The 22,387-nt window shown below is 38.5% G+C and overlaps 1 protein-coding gene across 3 annotated transcripts in view; it reads right to left on the bottom strand.

The window, feature by feature from the left end:
* Window positions 1–22,387, bottom strand: part of DYNC2H1 (dynein cytoplasmic 2 heavy chain 1) — a 186,908-nt gene that overhangs the window by 49,024 nt on the left and 115,497 nt on the right. For all 3 annotated transcript variants that reach the window (XM_069808307.1, XM_069808306.1, XM_069808308.1), the window contains 2 exons: window positions 21,931–22,142; window positions 19,999–20,103 (listed from right to left, as the gene is read on the bottom strand). In XM_069808307.1, coding sequence (XP_069664408.1) covers window positions 19,999–20,103; window positions 21,931–22,142 — 317 coding nt within the window. The remainder of the gene's footprint in view (window positions 1–19,998; window positions 20,104–21,930; window positions 22,143–22,387) is intronic.

Raw genomic sequence — 22,387 nt, forward strand, 5'->3', positions numbered from 1 at the left:
TTCTAATCTCCCACAGATCTCTTACTTACTTAGATATTCATGCTACCTCAAATTATTTAAATGCACATTTATTAGTTTAAAGCAAGCAAGCAAGCAATTAAAAGAATAACTGCAAAACTTTCAGAAAGAAGGGGAGCTTCCAGTTCATTATGTCCAACTGCCTTTTATTGTTAGCAACCCTGGTAACTCCACACATAAACTGATCAAATATATGTATACATTTATAAAGAAAGAATAGTGAAATTAAAATCCTTCAGTGATATTGCAGCCTGTCCCTTAAACTGTATATAAACCCCCCGGTACATTTAGGTATTTTAGCAAAATTTTAGTTATTTTTCTCAGTGCATTTTTTGCAGGACATGTTAGAGAACAACTAAGTAATTCTCTCCTCTTTTGCTTGACTTCAGAGAATTGAACTTAATAATAAAATATTTATTAATTGTTCAGAAGTACTGGACTATTTAAACGTTAAACAGAATGAGGCAGGAAATCAAACTTTCTGCTGGCTTGTGACTTATTTTCTATTCTTGAAAGATATGCAATGATACAGTGTTTCCTTTTGTTTTTAATTTTCTTTTGCTGAAGCAAACAGCAGCTTATTTATCAACTTCGATATTGGCTATGAAATGCTACAAGATCATAGTACACTGAACCATTTTAACTTATATAACATTTACTATCATTTTATTCTTATATTAAATGTCTTACAAGACATAAAAGATAAATCTACATAAAGTATAAATATATAAAATCTATCTGTATAACACAGAATCATAGAATCATTTAGGTTTGAAAAGACCTTTAAGATCATCGAGTCCAACAGTAAACCTAGCAGTGCCAAGTCCACCACTAAATCATGTCCCTAAGCACCACACCTACACATCTTTTAAAATACCTCCAGGGATGGTGACTCAACCACTTCCCCCGGCAGCCTGTTCCAATGCTTGACAACCCTTGCAATGAAGAAATTTTTCTTAACATCCAATCTAAACCTCCCCTGCTGCAACTTGAGGCCATCTCCTCTTGTCCTATTGCTTGTTACTTGGGAAAAGAGACCAACCCCCACCTCGCTACAACCCCCTTTCAGGTAGCTGTAGAGAGTGATAAGGTCTCCCCTCAGCCTCCTTTTCTCCAGGCTAAACAACCCCAGTTCCCTCAGCTGCTCCTCATAAGACTTGTGCTCCAGGCCCCTCACCAGCTTGGTCGCCCTTCTCTGGACATGTTCCAGCACCTCAATGTCTTTCTCATAGTGAGGGGCCCAAAACCGAACACAGTATTCGAGGCGCAGCCTCACCAGTGCCAAGCACAGGGGGACGATCACTTCCCTGCTCCTGCTGGCCACACTACTTCTGATACAAGCCAGGATGCTGTTGGCCTTCTTGGCCACCTGGGCACATTGCTGGCTCATATTCAGCTGCCTGTCAACCAGCAGCCCCAGGTCCTTTTCTGCCAGGCAGCTTTCCAGCCACTCTTCCCCAAGGCTGTAGCGCTGCATGGGGTTGTTGTGACCCAAGAGCAGGACCCAGCACTCAGCCTTGTTGAACCTCATACAGTTGAGGTATGAGCCAGCCTGTCCAGATCCCTCTGTGGAGCCTTCCTACTCTATAGCAGACCAACCCTCTCACCCAACTTGGTGTTGTCTGCAAACTTACTGAGGGTGCACTTGATCCCCTCGTCCAGATCATTGATAAAGATACTAAACAGAACTGGCCCCGAAAATGAGCCCTGGGGAACGCTGCTTGTGACCGGCCGCCAGCTGGATTTAACTCTGTTCACCTCCACTCTTTGGGCGCAGCCATCCAGCCAGTTCTTTACCCAGCAAAGTGTATGCCCATTCAAGCCATGAACAGCCAGTTTCTCCAGGAGAATGCTATAGGAAACAGTGTCGAAGCCTTTACTAAAGTCTAGGCATAATCCACAGCCTTTCCCTCATCCATGAAGCTGGTCACTTTGTCATACAAGGAGAGAGATCAGAACCTGCCTTTCATAAACCCATGCTGACTGGGCCTGACCACCTGGTTGTCCTGCACGTGCTCTGTGATGGCACTCAGGATGATCTGCTCCGTAAACCCTCCCCAGCACTGAGGTCAGACTGACAGGCCAGGAGTTCCCTGGATCCTCCTTCAGGCCCTTCTTGTAGATGGGCATCACATTTGCTAACCTCCAGTCAACTGGGACCTCCCCGGTTAGCCAGGACTGCTGGTAAATGATGGAAAGCGGCTTGGTGAGCACTTCTGTCAGCTCCCTCAGTACCCTTGGGTGGATCCCATCTGGTCCCATAGACTTGTGTGTGTGTCTAAGAGGTGTAGCAGGTTTCTCACCATTTCCCCTTGGATTATGGGGGCTTCATTCTGCTCCCCGTCCCTGTCTTCCAGCTCAGGGGGCTGGGTACCCAAAGAACAACTGGTCTTACTATTGAAGGCTGAGGCATAGAAGGCATTAAGTACCTCAGCTTTTTCCTCATCCTTTGTCACTATGTTTTCCCCTGCATCCAGTAAAGGATGGAGGTTCTCCTTAGCCCTCCTTTTGTTGCTACTGTGTTTACAGAACCATTTTTTTAATTGTATTTTATGGCAGTAGCCAGATTAAGTTCTAGCTGGACTTTGGCCCTTCTAATTTTCTCCCTGCATAACCTCACAACATCCTTGTAGTCCTCCGGAGTGGCCTGCCCCTTCTTCCAAAGGTCATAAACTCTCCTTTTTTTCCCCCGAGTTCCAGCCAAAGCTGTCTGTTCAGCCAGGCCAGTCTTCTTCCCTGCTGACTCGTCTTTCAGCACATGGGGATGGCCTGCTCCTGCGCCTTTAGGATTTCCTTCTTGAAGAATGTTCAGCCTTCCTGGACTCCTTTGCCCTTCAGGACTGCCTCCCAAGGGTCTCTCTCAGCCAAGCTCCTAAACAGGCCAAAGTCTGCCCTCCAGAAGTCCAAGGGAGCAGTTCTGCTGACTCCCCTCCTTATTTCTCCAAGAATCAAAAACTCCAGCATTTTGTGAACACTGTGCCCAAGACAGCCTCCAACCATCACAACACCCACAAGACCTTCTCTGTTCACAAACAACAGGTCCAGCTCCTTCCCTAGTGGGCTCCCTCACCAGCTGTGTTGGGAAGTTATCTCCCACACACTCCAGGAACCTCCACGACTGTTTCCTCTCTGCTGTACTGTATTGCCAGCAGACATCTGGTAAGTTGAAGTCCCTCATGAGAACAAGGGCTAGCGATTGTGAGACTTCTCTCAGCTGCTTATAGAATATTTTGTCTGCCTCTTCATCCTGGTTGGGTGGTCTATAACAGACTCCCACCATGATATCTGCCTTGTTGGCCTTCCCTGATTCTTACCCATAAACACTCAACCCTATCATCACCCTCATTAAGCTCTAGACAATCAAAACACTCCCTAACATACAGGGCTACTCCACCACCTCTCCTTCCTTGTATATACCTTCTGAAGAGTTTATAGCCATCCGTTGCAGCCCTCCAGTTGTGCGAGCCATCCCACCATGTTTCCGTGATGGCAACTACATCATAGTTTTCCTGCTGCACAATAGCTTCCAGTTCCTCCTGTTTGTTGCCCATGCTGCGTGCATTGGTGTAGATGCACTTCAGTTCGGCTACTGATCCTGCCACCTTTTTGCGGGGAGAAGCCCTAATTCCTAAGTGGCTATTCTTAGGCACTTTCATGGTTTCTAACACATCAATAACCCTTGCATCTTTGATGCTGCATGGATCTCCATCCCCTGCCTCCACTGAAGGGGAGACTGAAGGACCTTGCTAGCACACCATCCCTCAAACACTGGCATGCTGCCCTCAGGCTTATCTCCAGCAAGCCTGGTTTTATCCCTTTCCCCCTTCAAATCTAGTTTAAAGCCCTTTCAATGAGCCCTGCTAACTCCTGTGCAAATATCCTTTCCCCCCTTTGAGATGGGCATACCCCATCTGCTGCCAGCAGCCCTGGTGTTGTGTAGACCGACATGTGATCAAAAAACCCTCAATTCTGCCAATGACACCAGGCTCAGAGCCAGGTTTTGATCTGCTGGCTCTTCCTGTTTCTTCCCTCATCATTCCCTGCAACTAGAAGGACAGAGGAGAACACTACTTGTGCAATATAAAAGCAATCACCAATAATGGTTTGTTGAAAGAGGGGTGAGAAGATTATTCAGAACCACGAGCCTTTGTAGAAGCTGCCTGTTTTAACTAAGGTCAACTAATCATAACGGTATTTATATAAAAAAATTCAACAGAGTAATTTATTTGTGAACAGTGCATCTAATAACTATGAACAGCATACAGGAACTGCTACTGAGTATCTTCTCCATTCTTAGTGGAAAATTCATACACTGTGGGTTTTTTGCATTGTCAGCAGGTATTGCAGGTATTAATAAAGGTCGGGTAGTCAAACTTAAAATGTCAATATTTATTTACCTAGTTATTCAATTAATTGTGCATCTCAGCTTTTTAATCTACTGCATACTTTATGGGTTTCTGTGGATATATGCTACTACGATATTGACCAACACATTATAGTAAAAACCCCACACATTTAGAGAAGTGAAGAGAGATAATGAACAGAATGGAAAGCAATAAAGACAATGAAAGACCCCATGTGGCTTCATATGGAACTACTAGAAAGCCACATTTGACCTGAAACGTAAAATAAAAACTCATGCAAAAATAAAAATGAGGAAATGTCAAGATTTTAACTTTTCCCTCCCTGGAACTTAGATAAAAACAGATTTCTAGGAACCCAAAATCTATTTCTGTTTTTTACTCATGTACACAATGAAGAAAGAGTCTTGCCTTCAGTAATTCACAACCACTCCAAAACCTGCTACATCACAAATACAATATATAATAAACACAGGCTTATATCTAAGTCTTGTATTTATTTCAGAGGCAATCTATCCTACAAATCATACAACAAAATCAAATTTTACACGCAGTATTACAATTTGGAAAAGAGGAAAGTAATAAAGTAAAAAATATATTGTGAAATTCTATGTCACTGAATTAAAAAAAATCTAGGATCAATCATTTCTGAACTAAATATGATTACTGCTCTAAGAATACAAAACAGAAAAGATTTGCTAGTCAGATAACTGCTATTTTTTTCAAGACTATGGAACAGATAAAAAGGTTTTTATTTTTGTTCAAAAAGCTAACAAACTCCTTTCTAAATCCACTGTCAAAGCAGATACTCTACTGCCATCTACCAGTTTTAAAAGGATGTAGTGTTAGCACAGAAACCACTTCTATGTTTCATTTCTCTGAATGAAACAATATATCTCTTTACAAAGCTGTTCAAGGAGATATTTCTGTTTTTATAAGACTTTACAGCTCTAACTAATACAATGTTATAACATAATTACTTTGGTAAATATTGGAAAAGTGGTAACTCAGTGCAATGTAACTATGTTTTCATTGTGTCAAGAGAGGGAAGGGGTTTCAGTTTGATATGCCTTCTGACAGAACTACCTGCTTCCATACTGTTCCTCGTAGTTTGGCTGCAATTAACTGCATGGCTGTGAAAGTAGTCTAAGACTAAGTTGCCAATGAAACCTCTCTGACTTTCAGTCTGTCTATGTCCCTTGCCTACAAGAACAGGGTCCATGGAGGTTGTTAGGATGAAAGTACTTTAATGGCATTCATAACCAAATCATTCATACTGCAGGTGGATGAGTAAGAAACAGTGTAGGTCTACGCTTGCTCTTTTGTTGTTCCCTCAAGACCACCTCAAAGCTGCACTTTCACTCAATGAGGATGGGAAGTAGGACTGGACTCAATACAGAGATACCTGCCTTCTTAATCAAAATACAAAGCAAACAAGGGACAGACATTGACACCACCTACGTCTTCCTTTATACAGAAGAGGATCATATACCTTTGACACCAGGAAGATCCTCTGTAGAGCAGGGGTTCAGTGGAGGAGGGAAGAAAAGCAGCAGGATGCTGCAGATGGACACCACAAGCCCACTACTGACCCAGTCAGCATTCTAGTTGCACCTTCTCCCAAACAGTAACTAGGGGGTTTACTTTGTAGAGGTTTCCAGGATACATATTACCCGGAGAACATGATGCTAAAAGGAAGGCCAGAAGACATGGCTGACCTTAGCTAGTTATACACCCTGACAAAATGTAAGAAAAACAGAAAACTGCAACCTGTTCTTAGAAGACAACAAACTTCTCATATGCCAATATGAGGACCAATATATTCTCATATATATATAGCACCAATCCTATGGGAATTAATAAGGCTACTTGAAGCACTGCATTGATTCACTGCAATGGTAAAGAGCTGTGTTTTCTGTTAGAGCACAGTACTGTGTCTTCCACTCCATTATGCAGCACAGCATGTTTCTTTCATGCAGCACCACAGTATATACAGAATACTCCCCATATTTTAAAAATTCTTGTTAAGTACTCAGATTGCTCAATTGCAGGTTAATAATAAATACAGTTTGTTATTACTCATCAATTTCTTCTAGAGCCTATTAGTCATGTATTTGTGATGTGGGATGCGTTTAACAAATGTCAGTAATTATATGCTCTGCACAGCTCATACAAGGGTTATATAAATGCTAAATTATTTTAAGAAAATAGATTTATGTTCATCCTGACATCTACAGCAGTAACACAACAAGTTCAAGATTAATTTCAGTTGCATGCTTTTCAATAATTATACCCATATTACTCTATGTGGCATTATTAGAATTATGGAGGAGCAGTAGATATAAAATTAGGTACCAGTGTTCAGAGTCCCATTAAGCTAGATTTTGAAAGAGAAGATTTAGTCTGTTGACAAACACACAAGAAGGTACAGCTATCATTATATTACAATTGTACCTTGAAAAATAACCACACGCCACAGCCCCACTATTCTATATACAGTAGGAACACTGCAGTCAGATGTATGACTGTAATATCGAGTGGACATACTCAGCCTAACTTTTCTTTAGCTGACTTGGATAATATCAGCAGTGGAGACTTGGTGTATAATCTCAAGCATGATCCAGCAATCTAAGTGTTCCAGGTGTACTTGCACACCCTCCCATACACATGCTGTCTCTGTTGCTGTTATTAACAAAGTTAAAACCAGCACTGGAACCATACTACACTCATATATCTGACTACAGTTTTAGGAAGACAGACCGCAGTTTTAGTCTAAGTAAATAAGATGTGCAAGGAATGGTGAGAAGAGGTACAAAATCTGTCAGTGACTTGCTGAAAATAAGAGGAGGTCAGCAACTAAGTTAAAAAAAAGAACCCAAGGATAAAATGCTGTTTTACTGAAGTCAGTGAGATCACTGCAATTACATTTAATGAGGCAAAATTCACTTCATGTTTCCCAACCCTGGGTCTTTGCCTTTCCCTATTCTGTTTGCCTTACTAGACTGCCCTACAGTTTTCCATTATTAGTTTACTATTAGTTTTAACTCAACAAGTATTCATTGCAAAATAAAAAATAGCCATAAAAAAAGATAATTGGGTTTTTTTTCTACTAAATTTCTAAGTTTCAAGCACAGACAGAAGAGCAACAGTAATTATTTAAAATGAATACTATATTTAGCAGCTACACTAAGGTGTGATGAGCTATTCCTTTTGACTTCTAATGTATTTCATTGAAGAAATTGTTGTTTCTCTTTAAGCAATCACATCTATAAAAATAATACATTCAGTATGAGATTTCTGTGCTAGTGTAATTTCTGTAGAGCATACAGTTAGGCAACATGCTTTTTGCCTGATTTTGCAAACCTGACTTTGTTCAGATATCATAGTTTACTTAAGTCAACCTGATGTAATGTGTGAATATTATTTCTGTATTTTGAGTTTCTGCTAGAACAAACTCTTATGTTTTCAAATGATTCAGCTGCCATTCATGACGAGTCTGAAATGTCATGGTACAAATACGTGAAAATATGAATATAGACACAGGTAATTTCTACACACTTTTACTCTCTAGAACAATGTGCATTCTAGTCCTGTACATATCCAAATTGATATTTATAGCAGTGATCTGCAAGAGGACATTTTTACCGAGTATGAGAAATAAAACACACAAGCTTTATACTATGTCAAAGAACTGCATCAACAAATTTTTCATGGGAATTATATCTTAAAAGCTTGAATAAAATTCATGAGAGACTGCTAGCTTATAAAATTTTAACTCAAATTAAGACTTACCTTTCAGTCACAAAAGCCCTTTTAATACCCTTGTTTGTAACTGTATATATTTTTATTTCAAAATGTATGTTAAAAAGCTGTATTATTAATGATCACATTACTGAAGAAAATTTCTAAAGTGCTGGTTAACAGTCAACATTGCAAATTCAGGCAGGAATTATTATATATGTATATATGTTGAGGATAGGCATGAGAAACTGCAGAGTTAAGATTTTGGACTTTAGGAAAGCAGGCACTGGTTTATTCAGGGAACTGTTAGCAGAATCCCATGAGAAGTGGGCATAAGGGAGAGGGAAAATTGAAGACAGTATAGTGGACCGCACATTACTTTCAGCTGATTAAAAAGGGGAATAAAGGAGTATTTTTGAGTGAGCTTCAGAACAAATCACCTCATTGTGCAGAAAGACCAGTATTTCCAGCAGAATGACTGTTGGGGTAAGCAGGGAGTGTCTCAATGGATTGCAAGACAAAAAAAAGGAACATATAAGAAGCAAAACCAAAGACAGAAAAAGAAAGAAGATAAAAGCACTGCTTGGGCACTTCAGGATGAAATTAGAAAAGCTAAAGCCCAGCTGGAGATAAGACTAGCAGGGAACATTAAGGGTGAGATGGGTTTCAACACATATGCAAAATTTCAAAGAAAACATGTGGCATTTGAGGAATCCAAGTGATCATAAGCATGAAGTATTCAGTGGCTTCTGTGCATGGTTTAGGAAGGAAAGGAGCAGCTAATAATGGGAGAGAAACAGTCTACTTAGAGAACATGAATATACTCATACATAAACATGGAGTTAAATCCAGCTGGCGGCCGGTCACAAGCAGCGTTCCCCAGGGCTCATTTTCGGGGCCAGTTCTGTTTAGTATCTTTATCAATGATCTGGACGAGGGGATCAAGTGCACCCTCAGTAAGTTTGCAGACAACACCAAGTTGGGTGGGAGGGTTGGTCTGCTATAGAGTAGGAAGGCTCCACAGAGGGATCTGGACAGGCTGGCTCATACCTCAACTGTATGAGGTTCAACAAGGCTGAGTGCTGGGTCCTGCTCTTGGGTCACAACAACCCCATGCAGCGCTACAGCCTTGGGGAAGAGTGGCTGGAAAGCTGCCTGGCAGAAAAGGACCTGGGGCTGCTGGTTGACAGGCAGCTGAATATGAGCCAGCAATGTGCCCAGGTGGCCAAGAAGGCCAACAGCATCCTGGCTTGTATCAGAAGTAGTGTGGCCAGCAGGAGCAGGGAAGTGATCGTCCCCCTGTGCTTGGCACTGGTGAGGCTGCGCCTCGAATACTGTGTTCGGTTTTGGGCCCCTCACTATGAGAAAGACATTGAGGTGCTGGAACATGTCCAGAGAAGGGCGACCAAGCTGGTGAGGGGCCTGGAGCACAAGTCTTATGAGGAGCAGCTGAGGGAACTGGGGTTGTTTAGCCTGGAGAAAAGGAGGCTGAGGGGAGACCTTATCACTCTCTACAGCTACCTGAAAGGGGGTTGTAGCGAGGTGGGGGTTGGTCTCTTTTCCCAAGTAACAAGCAATAGGACAAGAGGAGATGGCCTCAAGTTGCAGCAGGGGAGGTTTAGATTGGATGTTAAGAAAAATTTCTTCATTGCAAGGGTTGTCAAGCATTGGAACAGGCTGCCGGGGGAAGTGGTTGAGTCACCATCCCTGGAGGTATTTTAAAAGATGTGTAGGTGTGGTGCTTAGGGACATGATTTAGTGGTGGACTTGGCACTGCTAGGTTTACTGTTGGACTCGATGATCTTAAAGGTCTTTTCAAACCTAAATGATTCTATGATTCTACTTAGATCAGTGAAATCCAGATGAGATTCATCCACAGCTGCTGGCCAACGTGATGGCAAGGCTGCTCTTTACTGCATAAGAAAAATCACAGCAGCAGAGAAAATCCTTACTGCTGGTAAGGGTAATATTATGCCTGCCTTAAGAAATGGATGGAGGATTCATGGAATGCAGACTATTCCACCTAATCTCTGTCCCTGGAGAGATCACCGAACACATCAACATGGAATCCACTTCCAAACACTATAGGGAAAAAGAAGGCAATTGGAAACAGCCAACGTGGCTTTACCAAGAGCAAACAATGCTTGATCAACCTGATTGCCTTCTGTGATGAAATGACTATGTGAATGAGGGAAGAGCAGGTGATACTGCTAATAAGGCTTTTGACATCATCTTCAATTGCATTCCTATTTTGGAAGCTGAGGAAGTATGGACTTGAAGCATGATCTCGAAGAATGGGCTGGGTGGAAAACTGGCTGTATTGCTGGAGTCAAATGGTAGTGATTAAGGGCTGGACATCTGGCTGGCAGCTAGTGAGAAGACAAGGAAACAAGGGTTTGATACTGGGGCCCACACCATTCGATTTCTCCATGAACAACTTGGATGATGGCACACAGTGCACATGGACAAAGCCATAGACAGTGTTGGCAACAGTTCCACTTAGAGAAGGAGGTTGGACTACATAAACTCCATAATGCTCTTCTAACCATTGATCTAAGAAAACTTTCTAACCAGGATTCCAATCCTTTCATGCCACCTTATACTGGTGTGCATGTCTTTCCTTCTGTTTCTCATGCATTAATTTTAATTTAAGATGGCATTTACATTTTTAACTTAATTTAAAAAAAACAAAACTGTCTTAATCTCAGACTGCACTCTTGAAAAGTTCCTGTTAGTGGGCAAGTAACAGGTCAGTCTCACAAGCACACCTTCTTCCATTAATGTGAATGATGGCCTTGCCTAAGGATGCACCATTAGTTGTGGGAACCATTCACTTGCTTTAGCAGTTGAATAAAATAAAAATGATAACAAACAAAGAAAATTTGAAATGTGTTGGTCTTTCACTGCCCTGGAAAACAAAACAAACAAATCTGTTTACTAATTAAAAAAAATCCCTTTTTCATTTCTTAGCATTTCTAAGAAAATTATCAACATCTTTGAGACAAGCACTATAACCTGCATGCTTTAAGATGCTTGAATTTTCACTTCTTCCTCCTGGACTCTTCAATTTTAAATTGCATAGTTATATATGAAATGAAAGTGTAATAACTACATTTGGATTGTTACAACACTCAATGCAGAAATGGGAGAAACAACTGTTTCAATTCCTGTCCCAATGAATATCGAATTTTTCAAACAGTCCAGCTTCCAATAGAAGAGACACCCTCCCATTTCTGCATAACGAACAACCTGGTAGTTATGGCAGTTTTCTTTCATCTCTTAAATGATCATTAAAATGTTCATTATACAATTTTTAGAAATGCTGTTGACATTATTACAGAGTTTGTTCCTAAGTTCAATGGATAGAAATAAGTACTTCCAAAAGATGATTCACCCCTTTATTTTAGACACCTGTCTAAGAATGGCACAAATTATCCCCTGTAGCTGCTTGTCCTTCTTTAGTAACAAAAAAAATGGATAACTAGTTAAGATAAGGTGGTTAATATTCATATGATTCAAGACAGATGAGATGAATTACACTGGGGCTTCTTTGTTTTAACTTCAATTGGCTTTGAATCAGGCTTATCATATTTTTCTATCACAGTACCTAGACATTTAAAAGAAAAACAAACTCACATGAAATTATTCCAATACTGAACAGGGGAATTAGAAGTGGCTTGAATCAATAAATACATCACGAGTCTTTTCTAGTGGGATTTAAACAAAATATCCTCTAAGACTTCAACTACAAATCTGACAGAACCTCTCTGTGTATTTGAAAGATACGCTTTTACTCCACAAAATCTGGTTTTAAAATACCACTGACTTGTGGGAAATGTATAAAAGAATAACATTTAAATAAAATATTGGGTATTAACACAGGAGGTATTTTAAGAAATACTAAAACACTAACTGAAGAGAGTATTAGTGAAGGAAACAGGATTTCACAGGTCTACACAATTCACTCTATGGCAGGTAGGAATGTGTTATTCTTTGGAGTTGGACTGTAACATACAGGAAGCCTAGGTAACCATCACATTAGGCACCTAACTCTGAGAAAAATAAAGCTTTGATAGATGAATATCATCCTTAGTATAGAAAATATTTTTTCTGTTATGTTAGTTTATCTGCCATCCTGTAATGAATACCCATAAGAATATGTCCATACTGGTAAATAAAAGGGGAAGTTTGTGACTTCCAGCAAGAAGGAAAAGGCTCCTCCACTTGCAGATGTGCAATTGCAGAATGAGTAGAAACAGGTGAGGAGGAAGGAGTTCTATTGGGGAGGCATGTGGACTGCCTGAGCCTGACTCATGGATCAGTACCCGTGCCATTCAGAGAAAGTGGCAGGTGACCATGGACATGGGGACCCGGGCGGTGTTCTCCCCAATTCTGCTTGTGAAGGGAATGGGACAGGACTGGATGCACATGACTGTGCAACCAGGTCACAATATTTTGTGGCAGAGCTGGATTGTTGCAGACAAGACTTTGGCTTTTACGGCTGTGACACCTTGTTTGAGAGAGAATGACAGCTAGGGGCAGACAGAATTCATATGACAAAGTGTAACAAAAGTATCAGCCAACAGGCTTGCTACTAGCAAGCAGAGCTTTAAACTACAGTTTGTCAGGCAGAGATAACCAAGTCCAAAGAGAAAAGAGGGGGCAGAAGGTCAGAAGAAAGCACCTAGAGTATAGCATGATGGGAAAGGCATTCCCTTAAACGTGTCAAACAGCAAGTCAGTTCTCTTGTTAACAATACAAAGAAGCACATTAAAGTTACAGAAATTGTTAAATTCTTTATGGTGCCTTCAAGAATACCAGACGGATTCCATAAAGACATTTTGAGATTAGTTAGATGAGACAGAAAAGCAGAATCCATTATTATCAAAAGAGCTGAGATAAATATCCAGGATTAAAAGACAAAGGTGTATCTTAGGGAACCACCATTCTGCAATTACTTTCAGATAATAAAAATAATGGAGCTGCTAACTGGGAGAGGTGAGAGTGATTCTCATCACTCAATCTGAGACAAAACAGGTGAAGACAAGCATGCAGCTGGGTTTGAGAGAAAGATATCCGGTAAAATTAAATTATCTTATATCCTCTACCCTGCCACAGAAAATACTAGTTGGATTTGGATTACATTTGAGACTATAAAATTTGTCTGAAACAGGTTCCTAAAGCAAGTAATTTTGTTGCAAAATCTGAACCATCAGAACTGCAAAGTATCACTGGCCTGGTTCAAAAGCAAATAAAATTAGAAAGGACAAAATATAGGAGAAATACTCCCAGCAACTTCAGTTGAAGTGAATTGGAACCCACTTATTTGAAGTTATAAGTATTCACAGTTCAACATTTTTAATTGGTATATAAAACCTAGAATTAAATAATTTTATAGTATTTCATTGAAAAATTGGTAAGACACTACAGTCTGTGGACTCTTCAACAATCTGAAGCTCAAAGGATTATTTTACATTTGTGATGCCCTTAAGCACTTTGAAGATGTGGTGGGTTGACCTTGGCTGGTGGCAGTTGCCCCCCAAGCTGCTCTATGACTCTGCTCCTCAGCAGGACAGCGAGGAAGAAAATACAACAAAAGGCTTGTGGGTTGACATAAGGACAGGGAGATCACTCAGCAATTGCCATCATGGTCAAAACAGACTCGACTCAGGGAAATTAAATTTATTGCCAATCAAAATCAGAGTAGGATAATGAGAAATAAAATCAAATCTTAAAACACTTTCTCCCATCCCTCCTTTATTCCTAAGCTCAACTTCATTCCCAACTTCTCTACCTCCTCCCCCTGAGTGGTGCAAGGGGATGGGGAATGGGGGTTGCGGTCAGTTCACTATATATTGTCTCTGCTGCTTCTTCCTCCTCACTCTCTCTTCCCCTGCTCCAGCGTGGGGTCCCACTCACATGAGACAGCTCTCCACGAACTATAAAAAGTAAGTTTCAATTATGCATAAACAATCACCCCCCAAGAGGTCCTAAAAAGTGAACTTCAAGTCCACAGGCTTGCCTTCCACTTACCATTACTGGGATGGTGGACACAGAAGAATCAATGTGCTGTACTAGTATACAGAGAGACTGTAACTATCCTTTTTCCTTGGACGGCATGTGTGAGAAAGCGTACTCACTCATCCATGAAAATACCGAAAACAACCTATTCTTCAACCTTACTGAGACTTACCTGTCTCATACAATAGTCTCTGTGAAGCATTATGAATCTGTACATGTAAAAGAATGCTGAATTCCTGATGCAAGGTATTATTAAAATTATTATACAAGGTATTCTATATAGAAATTAGCATTAAGCAAACTAAATGCTAGCCATATCGATTATCACTGGCAGTCATATTTGAAGACTCTTGGATAACTTGCCAGTTACTGAATGGCTTTTTTCACAAAACGCTTTGCTATATTATTGGAGAATGTTTAGATTAACCAGTCAGCTGATCATACATAGCTACTAGTTATAGGCTGTAGTCATTTGCAGGCATAGCCATTCGACAGGATTTGATGGGATCACACAACACTAACAGAAGGTTTTAAATGTTACACTCTCTAAGGAGTGCCTGTAATGACTACGCCTGCTGTGCAAAGAAAAGACAGAGACAAAACAATGGCTCTACATTTTCATTTCATCTTCCTAAGGTGGTTAATGGCAATAAGTCATATTAGTTGCAGGTATGCTAAATTCTGCACAGAACAAGATAGCTTTTAGTGCTTTTCTAAGCTGTAAAAATACATACACAGGCCTGTCCATTTGAGTCTGTAAAAATTCTATTTATCACCTATGATAAACGTTATTTTGGCCAAGACACTTTATGTATGGTTCTATTAAAAGTTATAATAAAGGATGAAATTGGTTCATAGGAATTCATAAAAGAACAGAAATACGGTCCAAAGAATAAGAGACAAGTACACCAGAGGCAAAAGCCCACTTTGCAAGAAGATGATTGGAGAAAGATCTAAATCTTCTCATCCACAGGGAACCTAAAGCAAACCTTCACATATTGTGACTGCTCTAAACATTGGTTATAGGTTAGACTGGGAGACTAAACCACCTGAATACAGGCCAATATGCAGGAAAAAATACAGTGTTTATCAGATCAGAATAAAGGGGCATGCCTGTAACTGAGTGGTGAGGACTCTTGCTGAGTGTGAGGAAACTTGAGTTGCAGCTATACAGAAAATCTCTACCTCGTGTAAAGTAGACAGGATGAGCTATGCTGACTCCTGCAGCTACACTGTCAGCTGCGTTCTTTTCTATTTTAACTGCGCTGTTCTGCAGAGAGGACATAGCAAGAGACGTGAGATTACTGATGACCATATTCAACCTAAGGGATGTTGTGTCAAAGGCTTGTTATAACAGTAGGAAAGGCAGAACTGAAGAGCCACAGTGAACTCTAGGTGTCCAGCCTCTAAAAATTTATCTAGCTCTACCTACATAAAGCAACTAAAGACAAAATCTAGAAAAAAATGTAAGTCATGTTGCTGAGAAGATCACGTCTATTTAAGTCAAATATTTTCTTAAAACCAAAATGGCTCTTACCAGTGTGCATGCAGTATTAATACTCTCTGAATTACACTACAGAACATCGTAAGACATAATTTCTAACAATTCAATTAGTAATTACCAGTATTAAAATAATGCAGGTAGCGATATTCAGCTTTTAAACTAGAACTGAAGTTCTCTGCTGGAAAAAAGAAAAGCTGTGAATATAATCAATATTTGCAAGGTTACTGAAAAAAGTCCATTTCTTTTTAGTGCTGTTTTAGGTCTACCCAAACATTAGCAATGCAGTAGGTTACAGCAGAGATCTCTGCATGACTGCAAAATGCTGCACTGTGCTGCAGCAAATTTCTGCTAAAGCAAAGTGTGTTGCTGCAGCAATACAAACTATCATTCCTATACATGAAAAATAAATAATATTCATAGAAAGTCTACATAAAATCTACATTTCTATTATCTAAGTATTCCATCTTGTGTAGTGAAATGATGCCATAAAATGGGATCAGATTTCTTGTAACAGAATTACATTAGTTTAACTTAATGGTTAATAGAATAGATCACAGTGTTACCTGTTTTAGTACTTATTTTAAAATACTCTGAAGTGATAAAAGATTGCTAACTACAATTTACTTAAAATCCATGTATATCTGAATGATTATTTTAAATCTCTGAGCCTAAACATATGACTAAAGTCAAAATTGCTGTCAGCTGGTTTAAACAAGTAACTTCAAAGTAGGTATGTTTTAAAAAACCCTACTTCCCCTAATCCTGAGTTCAGTGGTGTAGATGATACAATTCTGTGCATTTCTGCATAAGGAAGATGTTAGTAAAAATACAGACTAAGAAATGACAATGGCTAGTAGATGAGAAACTATATGGGATAGTAGACATAAATTATAAGAGAATATACCACATACTTAGCACAGAATCAGTGAAGCAGTGGACATGGTATTAAATTTCACCTTTCTGGTGTTAGTGACATGGTGACTGAGCTGGTAGCAACTTATTTCTCACTACCTTATTCATTCAGCTTTTCTCTGCTTTAGCTTGGTAATGGATTTATGAGAAACACTCCTGTTAGAAGGCAATCATTTACCTTCAAATTATGAACCATGGTATCACCTACGGATCTAACACAGCTGCCAAACTGTCAGAAATGGAATGGGAGTAGGATTCATAGTTACACAGAAACACAGTTTAAGAAAAATCTCCCATTTCTGTTATTTAAATTGGCTAAGACTTAAAAAAGTACCACAAACTGTTATTGGAAGGATGAGGAAATCTCTCATCTGACAAAGAAGCATCTCACAGAGTTGTAACTACAACAGCCTCATATTTTCAAGATTATAATCCATAGTTTATAGATTATAATCATTGCTATGACAGACCAGTTCAGTAGAGTGTGAGTCTGCATGTAAATGCATTCATTACCTAATTTCACTTCACACAGGAACTCTGAATCTATTCTGAATTCATGGAGGTTAACTAAGGACTTATTTTCAAATACTAGTATTTTTAACAACTGCAGCTCTTAACAAGTTATGTAAGTGTAGCTGAAATAAAATAATCAGCAGTCTACAGTGTATCAGACAGAAACAAAAGCATTTAAAGATGATGTTTATGTAAAAGATTTTAACACAAAACCAAACAGAGCTGCATTGAATCTTGGTGCATTTTTTGGCTTTGTAATAGAGAAGTTCTTGAGCTCAGTGTATTACCTTATGCACCCTCATCCTACTGATTTGTCTTTATATAGCTTTACAGTTTCATGTGCTGATAATAAAACAAATAATTTGACAATACAGCTATGGATTTAAGTGAACAGATATATTTAAACATATTTACCAGTACTATATTTGATATTCAACAAATGCAATACTGAAAGACAATTTTTAACAGATCAAAGGTCTTGTACCAGTAAGAAATTTCTGCATGGAGCCCTTTTTAGATGAGTGTGAGCAAACAATTAGATACCTTTTAAAAAAATGTAATTCTTAAGTCTTGAAATTATAGGGAATTCCAATTATAGGGAATTTCCAATTTATTTTGCCAAGAAAGGTTGGACCAGATGATCCTTGAGGTCCCTTCCAACTTGGTATTCTATGATTCTGTGATTTAATTTTATCCCCCCCCCCCATAACTGGTCCTTATATAAGACAGCATGCTACGGCTGTGCAGAAAATTAGAGAGGCCTTAATATACAGACCAGTTCACTTCACAGCTCTGATATAAGAGTCTCAATTCAATCAACTTCCGTGTTATCTGACGTAATTAATTTACCAGTCAAATAAACTATGTTAATCACTAAAGATGAACTCACAGACTTAACTAAAAAGCAATGAAAAAAAAAATAAAGAATTTAAGCTTTCCTTAAAGTCCTAAATTTGCTCCATATTTGAGCTAAAAGGTATTAGAATGCCCAGCAAACCTCAATAAACAAAAGGTGGACTTTCACCTGCCTATGAGCATTACCAAATTTCAACTCAAACTGAGGTACAGCCACTTCTTAGTCGAACTCCTCCCCAGACTCTAGGCCTTAGTGGCTCAATTCAGTTGTTACACAGAATGCCACTTGAGACTCTGTATGTTATCCAAGAATATGTTATGGATAGGGAGATGTGACACAGGACCTTCAGATCCATGCTCTACTGGATTGTGGGGAGAGATTTGAAGGAATCAGACAGGACGGCGGGCACTGCTCCGTTGTTAGAAGGGGATGTGCTGGAACTTGTAGGCTATAAACCTTGGGAGGCCTGATAAGGAAAACAGAGAGGCGCCGATGTGTTGGGGAATTACTGACCTGTGAGTCATGCTCGATAAAGGGCTGGAACTTAGAGTCTTTTGCAAAAATAGCTTAGTTGCTGACAGTCCAATTGCTAAAGTTTAAGTAGCTACCAATTAGCGCGCGCTGATAAGAACTTTGGAGCATAATAACCAATCAGTTTAAAAAACGCATCTTCTAATTTTCTATATAAACGAGTGTTATATACAATAAAACGACACTCTCTGCTTGCATCAAGCTGTGTCCCATCTCTCAATCGCAGCACTGGATCAGGGTAAACAAATAGTGGGAATCAGTTGCTTAAACACTGGCTTATAGTGCCATTTTGCCCCTGACTTCCAGTTGATGGCCCAACAAGAAAATGTGTTCTCTTGCATCCTGTGTCATATTTGGCAGCTCCTAGCAGATGTCTTAAATACACTAGGGCATCTCCAGATCATACAGGATACCAATTTTTAGGCAACTGAATTGACACCTAAGGGAAGTGATAAAATACTAGCAATGAAAAGCTTTGTCCAATAAAGCAAACAATGTATTGATGATGAAGACATCCTGAGTTCAAATCACTCCATCTTTTTCCTTCTCAGACTGACACAATAGAAGTTATGAGGAGAACGAGAGAGATACTCAGTATTTTCTGGCTCCACAAACGGTGAGGTGAATAGCTGCCCCAGCTGTGCCATTAACAGTACCCAGCATAATGGGTGACCCAGGTCACTTACCAAGCTGAGGCTTCTACATACAACTCTAAAACAAATGGGTGAAAAACCTTTGATCACTGTCTATTATTCCAGCACTAAGATAATTGCATTCTCATACATTAAACTTATATTCCAGCCTGGACTATACTGCAATTAAATGATAGCTAAGAACTCTTGACTATGAAATAGCCATCTGCCATATCTTACAGCTAAAGCAATAATGGAACTATTTAAAATTAGTGAATCTTTAAACTAAGACCTACAAACCCCCTGTATCGTACTTTTCATTATGTTGAGAGTTTCATTATGACATGCTTAAGTATTTATATGCTATTCTCCAGTGAGAACAACATTATTTTTTTTTCACAATTTCACATTTCTAATAGTAAAGGTAGAATTCTGACTACTGGGAGAATTCTTCAGAATTTCTCTTTCAGAAAAAGCATAAAATATGTTATCCATATTCTATCTGTCAAACTATTATATTAGGATTTGGTGACCAAAACTAAAACCTTAACTTTCCGTGAACAGCAGCTGTAAGAACTATCCCATTGACGGGAGTTAGTTTAACAGTATAAATAGAACTAGTGAAACTACTTACCTATGTGGATACTCTTCAACATGAACTGAATTACATTATTGTAAACTTTCTCAATAATTCTTTGTCTATTTAAGTCCTAAACAAATATCTTTGTAACAAAAGATAATTGTTATTATATTAAAATATTCTACAGTTAAAAGTCAACATATTCCAAAAATTCCTCCATTTTTTCTGGCTTTCTTATGGAAATTCATATTTATGAACAGGTGGTTGGATTCTCTAGCTTATACTGGACTCAGAAAAGATTCACAGGTCAATGAAAAATGTAACTTTACCTGGGCACTGATAATACGTTGTGATGAACGAGCAATATTAGCAGGCAGGCCAAAAAAGTCAGGTTTATCATCTTCTGGAAGGCTTTCAATAATATTACGATAATCCTGCATTAGAAGAAAAGAATAAACACAACTGAGGGAACCTTTTGTTCAGCTCATGAAATTAACAGTGTATGCTGAAAAGAATTTCCTTAAGTGCACTGCATAACACAAAGATAAAAATAAGTATATAACACATGACATATCTTGGTAATCCTATTTATAAATGTCTTAATTTAATTTATAAAAAAACAACCTTCTTTTATATATTGTTTCCACTCCAAAAGAGCAAAAAGCAATTCTGATTACAGTGATGCTATCAAATGAAAAGAAAAATATGCTAAGAATGTCTCTGAAAAGTAGTTACAATACTTTTTACAATACTACTACAATGAGTTGAAAACTTAAAAGTAAGATTAATGAAAATATAAAAAAGAAGAAAGATTTCAGCATTTGGAATTTGAATAATAGAGTATAACATTTTTAAAATGAAGAGCACTCACTTCTATTTAAATCTATGAAGATATTATCACTCAAAGAAAGTGAAATCGTTTAGGTAAAAATAGGTTTGCATGATCATTGGAGATGCAGTGTAATAGTCACCAGTGATGCTGCTCTTGTACAAAACAGAAAGAGGCCTTGCAGACTAAGGTAGACTAATGGTGCTGGATGCCTCTTTTATTGTGGCTTTCAAGGCAAAAATATTTACTATTTGAAAGTCTATTATGTTACATCATGTGGATTTTGTCCTTTGCTTGTAGGAGCACGTCCTAGGTTGTGCATGATTTACTTTGACACGGAATCTCACTTCAGAGATAACAACAGTAGCAGACCTCTACACCAAACACTGAGGGAACACTATTTAGTAAGAGATGTTACTCCAATTAACTTAAGTAATCACACTTAGCTTTATTATTAGTGTTCTACTATCAAAACTGCTTGCAGAAAAATATTTAAGACATAAAAGTATAAACTCTCACATAAATAATCATATAAGAAACTGAGAGATACTAAATGCAGTGCAGGCAAGAAGAAACGTTCATCTATTTGACCATATTATCTACAAGAACAGAGACCAGCGTAGTTTGTTTATTCCTTCCCTCTTTATGCTATTAACTCAGCACATCTGTAGAAAATAACCATCATATTTAAAGTAAAAAAATAAACAAAACCCAAACCTAAACAGTCAGAATCTGGATAGAGAATGCCAAACGACAGCAATTTATTTTAACTGGCATAATTCCATTTACATGAACGCATATTAGAGGTCTAGTATGGAGTCCTACATTAAAATGCAAATGAATCTTACTAATAGCAAGAACAACAATAGTATGTGAAAGGATAGGGAGAGATTAGTTCTTTATCCCTCTTGTTTACACTAAAGGAATACTAAAGAAGAATCAGTATCCATATTTATGTCCAAATAAAATATCATACACCCTCCATGGCATGTTAGCAGATTATGTCAGAATGTTAATATATTTTCTAAATCAGAAGATATATTTAGATTTTCCTATTTAATCCAGAAGTTATAAGAATGTTTAGCAGTCTGTACAAAAGTGCTATTATGCTAATACACTAAGTTATATAAAAACGTAATGATATCCTTCTTTGTCATAAATTGACCCAATTTCTTTTACTCAGTTATTCATAGCTATGCTGCTTTGCACCATAGTCCAATCAGATATCATAAAAACGGAGACTGACCAAACACACTAGCAGAATAGTTCTGACAACTTAAGAATTAGTGCTCCACACAAAAGAAGTCTTAAATAAATGGAGGTATCCTTTGGACTCTAACTTTGGTTTTGTTTGTGGAATTATTTCCGAGAATAATTCTTGAAAATAACTTATTTTAGTTTCTATATTAGGTGACAGAAGATGTATACCTACCAAAATACTGCAGGAATTCGGTAAAGACATCAAATGTGGGAAGCTAGTCATCTTCCTGCCTCTAGCATTTAAACTGCCAATGACTCGTGAATTGAAAAGCTGCTCCAAGTAGGACCGAAGAACTCTCATATCGAAGTAATTATCTACACGGCCTCCATAAATTGCATTTTCAAACAAGCCATGCACAAATTCCCACTGAAAATCTTTGGAACCTATAAATTAATTAATACTAGTTTTGTATCAATGGATATCAGTGCATTGTAAGCATTTCTTCTTGTTATTACAGTTCTTCAGTGCAATAAAAAATACAAACATATCAAATAATTAATTTCTGATTGTTTTTCTTCTATATTACCAAGTAATAGAAGTTGCAGAAACTTCAATGAGTTTGTAAATATTTGTCATTGATAAAACAAACACTTACTGTGTTTAAAAATGAGTTATTAGAAATATTACT

Source organism: Haliaeetus albicilla, chromosome 20 (genome assembly GCF_947461875.1).
Source record: "Haliaeetus albicilla chromosome 20, bHalAlb1.1, whole genome shotgun sequence".
NCBI lineage: Eukaryota > Metazoa > Chordata > Aves > Accipitriformes > Accipitridae > Haliaeetus > Haliaeetus albicilla.